General features: G+C 36.2%; 2 protein-coding genes across 3 annotated transcripts; both read right to left on the bottom strand.

Annotated features, from left to right (window-relative positions):
- Positions 1–411: 411 nt before the first annotated feature.
- Positions 412–5,485, bottom strand: LOC108486473 (uncharacterized). Of its 2 annotated transcripts, none has more exons than XM_053021999.1 (8): positions 5,077–5,485; positions 4,785–4,954; positions 4,376–4,602; positions 4,071–4,282; positions 3,850–3,952; positions 3,190–3,560; positions 2,011–2,512; positions 412–1,805 (listed from the first exon to the last, which is right to left on the bottom strand). In XM_053021999.1, the coding sequence occupies exons 2-8, from the start codon at positions 4,816–4,818 to the stop codon at positions 657–659; spliced, it is 2,598 nt and encodes an 865-aa protein (XP_052877959.1). In that variant the 5' UTR covers positions 4,819–4,954; positions 5,077–5,485; the 3' UTR covers positions 412–656. The 2 variants fall into 2 exon arrangements, with proteins under 2 accessions (XP_052877959.1, XP_017646026.1); XM_017790537.2 differs by having other exon boundaries at positions 4,785–4,901; positions 5,011–5,481.
- Positions 5,486–8,952: 3,467 nt separating this feature from the next.
- LOC108485317 (uncharacterized) lies at positions 8,953–9,525 on the bottom strand. Its single transcript, XM_017789136.1, has 3 exons — positions 9,412–9,525; positions 9,205–9,300; positions 8,953–9,123 (listed from the first exon to the last, which is right to left on the bottom strand). The coding sequence occupies exons 1-3, from the start codon at positions 9,523–9,525 to the stop codon at positions 8,953–8,955; spliced, it is 381 nt and encodes a 126-aa protein (XP_017644625.1).
- Between the last annotated feature and the right edge of the window lie 247 nt (positions 9,526–9,772).

The raw sequence follows: 9,772 nt of genomic DNA, 5'->3' as shown, positions 1-9,772 counted from the left end.
TGTGTGCTTTTAGTTTTATGTGGTTTTTCTGATGTTTTATTTCTATTTAGTTTTGAGTTGCTTTTCTTTTATTTTCAACAACTTAAAGAATTTTTAACGAATTTTTAACGAGGATCCTCAACTTACAAGAGTTAAGCACTAAAGAATCATCTAATGTGACACGAATTACGAAAATAAATTGTATCCTTAGCACGTATGCATGACCATAAACATAATTTTTCACATAAAAACTAGAAAATCAATAAAAGACTTTAAAACCGGACCTTTAAATATCAATAGCAAGGCCGTTTAGATATTGGGATAATGATCACAAGTAGAACAAGCTCGGCTAACTAACACTATTTATTTGGATTATGATTGAGGTGATGGGTAAAAGAGTGGAATGTTATTGGAAACTCAAAAGCACTGTGATTTTAATGGAACAATTATATCCAATTCAGTAATGTTCTAAAGCAATCTAAACCCATCTTCATTTTGGTTTAAAACAATGTTGTTTACCAGTTTAAGGTGCTGAAGTCCTCAAATTACAGTCAACTCAATCCCGTCAAAACAATGGCAATATATGTACTGTCACCGCATAATGTACAATGAACAAAAATTTCTTCTTCCCTTGCCTTCTTTTTGTGGAAGCCTTGAATCATCCCAACATCTAAACTCTAAAGCCATTTTTTGTACACCATAATGTATACTCTCTTCACTATTTGACCAACTGTAAAATACCCTACGAAAAGCACCACCAGAAAGCCGAAATATGAGAGTGGCAAGTCAGTGAATCCCATGAAATGTCCAATTATTGAGAAGGGTATTGCAATACCGATGGCAGAAATCACTACTGTTGAAGCAAGTACTGGCCAGGAAGCGATCTCCATGATGAAGGGAATTTTCTCCGTACGGATCAAGTGGAAAATCAGAGTCTGCATGAGAAGCCCTTGAATGAAATATGCAGAGCGGAAGAAAGATTCATCCAATTTCCCACCAGAACTGTAATAAAACCAAACAAACAAAAGAGTGGCCACATCACAGAGAGTGCAAACAGGACCATTCCATAATATGAACATTGGCAAACTTTTGACAGACCATTTTTGTGGGATTTTGACATAGTCTTCTTCCATCCTGTCCCATGGAATAGCAATCTGACCCACACTATACAAGAAGTTCTGCACAAGGAGTTGAATTGGGGTCAATGGCTCGAATCTGAGTGCCAGAGTTACAATGAAGAGTGAAATAACGCTCCCCAGATTAGCAATAACTGACAATTTAATGTATTTCATTGTATTGCCGAATGTCAGGCGGCCTTGCTCAACCCCTGCCACAAGCACGTTTAAGTCTTTCTCAAGTAAAATAATATCAGCCAAATCTTTTGCAACTGATGCTGCTGAATCAACTGATATACCAACATTAGCAGCATCCAATGCGAGTGAGTCATTTATTCCATCTCCCAAGAACCCAACAACATGATTACCTACTGACTGCAACGACTGCACGACTCTCAATTTCTGAGAAGGGGTGAGCCGAGCCAGAACTGTAGCTTTTTTCACTTTCTCGTGAAAGGCTTCCTGGTTCAGTTGCTCCAGCTCTGGTCCAGTAGTTACATGTGTGGTTCTGATGCCAACTTCCTTGCAAATTTTTATTGCTAGAGAAAGTGAATCACCAGTTAATACTTTTGCTTTTACTCCCTTTTCAGCCAATCGCCATAGAGCTTCCTTTGCTGAGTCCTTTGGTGGGTCAAAGAATGCTATAACACCAAGGAACACCATGTCTGATTCAACATCATCTTCATTTTCCATGTTTTGCTTACTTATTTTCTGCAACATGACATAAAACTGTATTACTTACAGGGGTTTAAGCATTGGTTCTCTATAATAGTAATGAAAGTTTGTTCTTGCATACATGTCCCGTTATACAAGGATGCTTGGGGCTTGAAATTCATGCATGACAAAAGTAGAACAGAATGGGATACAGCCATACAGGAAGAGAAAAGGTAATGGTTTAGAGGATATTTGAACTCACTGTTTGCTGCAGGTTCTTTATTGCAACTCCTATAATCCTTAATCCCTCATTTCTAAGTTCTTCCACCACATTTACGATCCTATGATGGTGTTCTGCTGAGACAGCTGTTATCTCACCCATATCTACATTCTCCACATAAGAACAAACTTTGAGCACATCTTCAAGTGCTCCTTTGGTTATTATGAATCTGTAAAAGGGTTGGATATTTCTGACTTCTGGATTAGATTCTGTTTCCAGAATAACCGATACTCTTCTTCTCATGAAATCAAAAGGGATTTCATCAGTCTTTCTCCATTTGGATGGTTGGAATCGGTATCCGTTTGTGTACACAAATGCCAGAATTGCATCATCTAGCGGATATTTCTGATCACTCTTGAAGTAAGAATTCAGGAAGGCAAAATGTAAGACCTTTTCTCTTGGAGCACCCCAGCTATCCAGATGATTAACCATGATTGCACGGTTCATGGTTAGCGTCCCAGTTTTATCAATACATAGAATATCCCTGCAAAATCAAAAAGCAAAAGAAGTATAAGTACCAAAACATTATACTTTCAAAATGGAAAACTTGATGAACCTAGCATGCAACAACATAGAACATGAGCTGGGACTCCTCACATGCTAATCTATGCTACTTGAACTCCTTAATTTTTTTAAAGTATCCATGCCAAAAACATGTCTTCCACATTTTAAACATTGTTATGGGTTTATGATCTTCGTAATATAGGAAAGAAATTTAGTATACCTATGCCAAATACATGCCCTATTTAACAATCATTTGAAGTCTGAGTAACTTTGTCTTTGACAACAGAGTGCATTTTTCTGAGGTATTGTGCTTTCTTAAAAATCAAAGTAGATCCATATCTAAAACTCCTGGTTTTAGATTTCAAACGAGTGGAAGCAAGCATAGGTTTCTGACCCTGATTTACAGGTAAACTAATGTTATCATCCTGTGTTTTTCAGGGTGCTTTTGAATCCAAAATTATTACTAAATTCTATGTACTTTTAATTATAGTCGTCTTTCGCAATTTTCCAATTTATTCAAATCTAGCATCTTTGTTGATGATCAACTCAATTTTCTGTCAGTTATCCAACTTCATATCCATTCACTTCAAACAATGATCTACATGCAATGATTTAATTCTTTCAGCCCTATATTTCAGGGAGAAACTTTGGACTTACATGGATCCCATGTCTCTAATGGCGGATAAGCTTTTCACTATACATCTCTCCCTCGCCATAGCAAGTGCGCCCTTTGCAAGACTTGTGTTGATGATGAGGGGAAGCATTTGAGGAGTTAGGGCACATGCAACCGAGATCCCAAAAAGGGTACTCTCACTCAAATCATAAAAGGTAAAGTACTCTACCAGTATCATGATTGTGACTACTAGAAGCATTACACCAACAAGCACGTACGATATATGCCGGATACCCTTCTCAAAACTATCCGCTGGTTTGTGCTTTCCAATAGTTGAAAACACGGCACTTATGTAGGTCTTGGATCCAGTGGAGACAACTAAACCAGTTCCAGTACCTGATACCACATTTGTCCCCTGAAATATTAATCGTAACGGTATATACCTCAGCGTATTATGTAGTAATAGTCTATGACTAAACACATACTAATAGACAACAGTTGGATATTAGCTACACTGAAGTTCCCATACTTAAGATTCAAATATGCAAGTGACTAAAGGAATTGCATGATACATTAACAATATAACTTGAGAAAAACATAATCCTGATTATAATATTTTTCCTACATGACTCTTAGGTTCTGTAATTGCGGAAGGATTATTACCACAAGGAACAAAAGAGTAATATTGGAGCAACTATACCCACCATGAAACAAATATTCTTTAATTCTAGCAACGGAGTGCTTCTATCTTCTCTCGCATCAGCAGTTTTTTCAGTTGGCCATGACTCTCCTGTTAATGAGGACTGACTGTTGAAGAAGCAAGAATGCAAAATAAGGGATTCCACGGATTACCAGTCAAAAAGAAAAGGTCATAAAGGGAAATTTCAAACCCTGATACAGAAAGGGAAGATTTGAAGCTGTATACCTTACAACAAGGTGCTTCGAAGTTAATAGTCTCACATCACCAGGGAAAAGGTCCCCAGGCTCGAAAATGACAATGTCTCCTGGAACAACATCTCTTTGATCAACTTGAACGATTAATTCTGTCTGAACCACCCTCCCTGCACATCTTTGAACTTTAACCGGAGATCTAACATATTCTGAAAGTTGCATGGCTGCTTTTGAACTGCCATATTCCTGGTTGGTGCATAGAATTTAAAGTTGCATACAATTGTGTTTGAATCAGAATTCATAGAGAATTCAGTCGATCGAAAATTTTAAAACGAGTACCTGATAGAATCGAAGGGAGACGCTAATGAAAACCAATATAAGCATGATGCATCCATTTGGATTATCACTGGTTATGTATGAGAGTGCTGACAACACAATAAGAATGATATTGAAAGGATGAAAGAAGGCGCTCCACAGAAGATGCCACGAGCTTGGAAATGTGTATTCAAGGGGAGTATTTGGCCCATTTTCCTTCAATCTCTTCTCAGCTTCAGTAAAGCTTAAGCCTACTCAAAAACAGAATTGAGTAAAATAAGCATATCCATTCCCCAGAAAAGCTGGTGAATTGATCAAGGACGCTACTTAATTTACTCATTTTCAAAACATCAAACAGATAACAGACATATCGATTCAATTCTATTCCAATCAACAACGGTAACTAAATCAGGAGAAAAGAAAGCTAGCTAACCTCTTTCTGTGGATCGAACATATTCAAAAGCCATGTATATTTCTGATCTGGCCAAAGCATATAACCAAGAATAAACCTTCTCTTCTTCTTCTGTCTTTGAACCGCCATCAATCTTCTCTAAATATCTCAAACAAAGACCCAAAAATCACAAAAACCCCCTCTCAGAAACACTGTCAGAAAACCAAATTAAACTAGTTATTAGACCTTACAGGGGACGACAACTTACTTCCAGACTTAAAACGCCGGAGAAATCCGTCAACCAAATTCGAAAAGAACCCATCCCGATGCTCACCATTGGTATCAGTGGTAGCCCCATTGATGAGATTCTCACGAACAGGGTTGGAAGAAGGGAGGAAGTCGAGCTGGGTTCTGAAACTGAAAAACCTTAAGAATTTGAACCTTTCCATAGGAGCAAAACGAGGTGATAGGATAGAAAGGGACAGAGAGTAATGGTGGTGGTAAGTAGATTAGAGGAAATAACGAAGGGCCGAAAGAAAGCATGGTTGAAAAACCAAGGTGATTATTGGTGGGGAGGTTGAAGATTTGAAGAGAAGGTGGAATAAGAAAACTAATTATCTATGATTAGGATCAACTTTATTTGGACCATTCTGTAGTAGCTTTCATTTTCAACAAATGTGATGCTTCTTTCCAGTGTTATTCTCTCCTGGAAGTTTAGATCTTCAACCACCAAACTTCAAATGACCGTTAGGTGCAGTCGGTATAAGAGGGAATGGCAGTTATTTCCCATAAGGTGGAGTAGCAGTTTATTTTTTTTTAGGTATAAAGACTTATTTAGTTTTCTAACTTTTAAAAATTTATTTTAACCTCTATTTAATTTTCAAATTTTAGCTTTAAACTTACATTATTTGTTAAATCATTTTAAGATAGATAAAAAATATTCATATTTATTAATTTTGCTAATATAGCATACACGTAGAGTGCGACATACGTAATTAATTTTAAAAATTTAAAATTCAAAAAAATTCTATTTTTAAAAAATTAAAATTGTTAAAATATATAAAATTTATTTTTCTATAATTTTTAATTTTAAAAATTAAAACTTACCACGTGTATGTCATGTCAAGAAAATTAACAAACTTTAATTTTTCTATCTATTTTTATTGTTTTTACAAACAATACAAACTTAAAAGATAAAAGAGATAAAAATTAAATGAAAGGTTAAAATAAATTTTTTTAAAGTTAGATGGTTAAATAAGTAATTATTATTTTTTATTTCTTACCCAAATATCAACCGAATCTATGCCGACAGCTTATTTAGTTACTTTTACCAAGTTAAATGTGCGACGATTGTCACAATTTTATTAATTCGATTCTAGATAAATATAGTTAAATTTTTATTAGATTATATATTTATATAAAAACTCAATCATAATAATTAAGGAAAAATTCATGTTATATGAAAAAATCATAATAAATACGTGTCGTAATTTGCCTAAATTATGCATTGAAGCACAATACAAAAATTTTTAATATAATCTGATCATGCTCTAATACGAATAACTCAATCAAGCAAAAATCACATTATGCATTTGAAAGTTCAATATTTGTTTTTAAAATTGTAATCAAATTAGAAAAATGCATTAAATGCATTAAATATATACTGTGTATTCAATTTCCTATATAAGCAATTTTGTCCACCGATTTCTACCACTGTTCAAACAAAAAAAATTGTTTTGTTTTCTTTCTCATGTTAGAATGGAAGGACTGTAGGGCATGCTAAATTCTAATATTGTGTATACCAATACTTTGTTTTCTTTCTTATGTAAGATTTTTTGTATATACCAATCCTTTGTATCTGTTTTGTTTTCTTTCTCGTGTCTGAATTTGTTGAATAAATTGTTTTTAAATGTTTCTTTCTCATCAATCAACTCTTCAAACAAATAGTAATATTGGTTGTATATGCTAACCTAAACTATATTTTCTATGAAGAAATTGATAAATTTTGATAAAAGGTGTAATACTCCAAACTCGGCCTAGACGTTATGGTTGAATTAAAGAGTGTTACATGGAAGAGTTTTGAAAACAGTGTTGTTCCGATAAATCATCCAAATTTTATAACTATTAGTGAAAACGTTATTTAATTAATTCATTTACCCAAAATATAATTTACAGCGGAAATCTTTAAAACTATTATATTTTGGAAATCCAGTTCGTACTTTCGAAAAAAAACCTTTGATTTCGTAGAATCGTAATTTTAATCAAACGTCACTCTAAAATTTAAAACATAACCAAAACCAAAATAAAAATTCAAACAATCCAGAGAGTCCAATAATTACAACACTCCCAGAAATAATCCGTAATTAAATAAAAACCCATTATTTAAAGTCAATTCACAAACTTGTGGTCACCGTGAGACTCCATCGCACCGATCCGCCTAAGTCTATGTATTACCTAACAAAACAGATAACAGATGTGAGTTTACGAAAACTCAGTGCGTAACCTAGCCGAATTAAGCATGCAAACATACAAAATTACAAACACAGCCAGAAACAGATACAGTTTCAGATTCAGAATCAGATCGAGAAGCAGATATGCATAAATCCTACCCCCATCCTCTACACACCATCTCTGACCATGCCATCACACCATGTGGGGTTAAGAACACCCACCTATCCTACACACCACATTGTGTCATTAAGGCACATATCAGAATATATGCAGCCAAGCTGCCAAAATATAGGCATTTAACGCCAAACAGAATACTTCCTCCTCATATACAAATCCCACCCCAAATCAGATATAAAAAATCAGATACAGATCTATCAGATTAAACATGCTTGACATGTTTTTATATAAATAACAGATATACATATGGCAATACAGTCAGACAAACATTAGTATCCTACTTAGATCAGTCTAACAAAATATCATAGCATTCAAAATAGGTTACATAGCCCTTACCGACCCTACAGTAGGCCCATAGTCGATCGGAGCGACCCGTGTGATCCTAGGAAAAATTTCAGAATTATGGGCCCACATGCCCGTGTGGCCCACACGCCCAGATTTGGCCTTACCTTCGTGTCCTATTCGGATTGGCCTAAAACCCACACGCCCACCTTGGCCTAGCCCGTGTGGCCCATATGGTTATGTACTGCGCACGGCCATGCCTTCATTGACCACACGGCCATCCACACAACCGGCCACACGTCCTTATGGTGTTGATAGAACAATTTTTTGGCTTTTATCGAAACTTGTTTTTTTGCATTTCGGGAACACACATGGTACCGTTTCGATGCAAAAACGTTCCTAAGACCACCAGCACCTAAAAACAGAATCCCAAAAGTCCTATAAGCAAACTATTTACCAAACTTAACAAACTAAACTGAGCAATGTTCCACACTTACCACCGCAAAATGACTACACGAAAGTTAAACCGTTGAGGCAAAAACTACTGATTCACCGCCTTCACCTACGCAACCATTTATAGAATTAGATTCCCAACCACAAGCGTAACGCTACTACAACGAAAGAATTAAGAGACTTACCAAAACCGCGCGAATACAATAAACGTGAACCAAAAATTTGAAAGGAACGAAAGAACCAATATTAAGGTAAGATGAAAAGGAACAGAAATCGAAATTGATGGGGAAGTGGAGGGAGAACAGAAATCGACGTCAAATCCTTTTTGGAAGAAGAGGAAAATACTCAAAAATTTCAAAAAGAAAGAGAAATCACAAGATATGTCAACAATATCCCTTATGTTTCTCCCACTTACCCATAACTGATAACTCCTTCAGAATTTGAGCTCAACCAAAACTCTGCCTAACAACCGAGCAAAAATAAATACCCATGCTAACACATGGATTCAAACACAAGACCTCCAACACACCAACACCCTTACCACTCGAACCAGCAGGCTCATTCTGATACGGATATTTAGACAATTTAATATAAGTCAATTGATCAAGGATAAGGCTTGATCCAAAAATAATAAGATTAACAAAGGTGGGACTTAAACCCAAGATCTTTCACACATACCCAGAACACTTAACCACTGAAGCAGATACATACTTGTGTCAGATATTCACAGAAGCAAAAATATATTTTCAAGACGTTACAACTCTACCCCCTAAAAGAAATTTTAACCTCGAAATTTACCTGATCAGAATAGATGAGGATACTATTGACGCATCGAGTCCTCAAGTTCCTATGTGGCTTCCTCGGTGCCATGATTTCGCCACAGAACCTTCATTAACGGTATGGACTTCCTCCTCGAAACATTAACACCACGATCCAGAATATGAACTGACTTCTCCTCAAAAGTCAAGTCTGGTCTGACCTCAATCTCCTCAACCGAGATAACATGAGATGGATCAGACTAATACCGTCTCAACATCGAGACGTGAAACACATCGTGAATACAATCTAACTCTGGAAGTAGCTCCAACTGATAAGCAACCGGTCCTACACGTTTCAGAATCCGATACGGCTCAATGAACCTAGGGCTCAACTTACCCTTACGACCGAATCTTAGAACTTCCTTCCATGGAGAAACCTTGAGAAACACAAAGCCCCCCACAGAGTACTCAATATCTCTCCTCTTTAGATCTGCATAAGACTTTTGCCTATCAGAAGCCACCTTCAGACGATCCTGAATCTGTCTAACCTTGTTTTCAGTTTCAGAAACCAACTCAAGACTCAAAACCCGACATTTACCCAACTCAATCCAATAGAGCGGAGTACGACATTTACATCCATATAAAGCCTCGTAAGGTGCCATCTAAATGCTAGACTAGAAACTGTTATTTTAGGCAAACTCAGCTAATGACAGATAATCCTCTCAACTTCCTCAGAAATTAATAACACAACCCCGAAGCATATCCTCTAGTATCTGAATTACCCTCTCAGATTGACCATCGGTCTGAGGATGGAACGCAGTACTGAAGTCCAATCTCAAATCCAGAGCCTCATGCAATTTCTTCCAGAATCAAGAAGTAAAACAAGGATTTCTATCAGAAATAATCAAA

The sequence above is a fragment of the Gossypium arboreum genome, chromosome 11 (genome assembly GCF_025698485.1).
Source record: "Gossypium arboreum isolate Shixiya-1 chromosome 11, ASM2569848v2, whole genome shotgun sequence".
Taxonomy (NCBI): Eukaryota; Viridiplantae; Streptophyta; class Magnoliopsida; order Malvales; family Malvaceae; genus Gossypium; species Gossypium arboreum.
This window is presented reverse-complemented; position numbering and strand designations above follow the sequence as displayed.

Excerpts from the sequence above, each read along its gene's own strand:
- LOC108486473 (XM_017790537.2), bottom strand. The coding sequence starts at position 5,191 with ATGGAAAGGTTCAAATTCTTAAGGTTTTTCAGTTTCAGAACCCAGCTC. Across the intron at positions 4,902-5,010 it reads CCGGCGTTTTAAGTCTGGAA|AGAAGATTGATGGCGGTTCA; the intron begins GTAAGTTGTCGT and ends TGAGATATTTAG. Across the intron at positions 4,603-4,784 it reads TGTTCGATCCACAGAAAGAG|GCTTAAGCTTTACTGAAGCT; the intron begins GTTAGCTAGCTT and ends GTTTTTGAGTAG.
- LOC108485317 (XM_017789136.1), bottom strand. The coding sequence starts at position 9,525 with ATGGCACCTTACGAGGCTTTATATGGATGTAAATGTCGTACTCCGCTC. Across the intron at positions 9,301-9,411 it reads TTTCTGAAACTGAAAACAAG|GTTTCTCCATGGAAGGAAGT; the intron begins GTTAGACAGATT and ends GTGTTTCTCAAG. Across the intron at positions 9,124-9,204 it reads TTCTGAAACGTGTAGGACCG|TCTGATCCATCTCATGTTAT; the intron begins GTTGCTTATCAG and ends AGACGGTATTAG.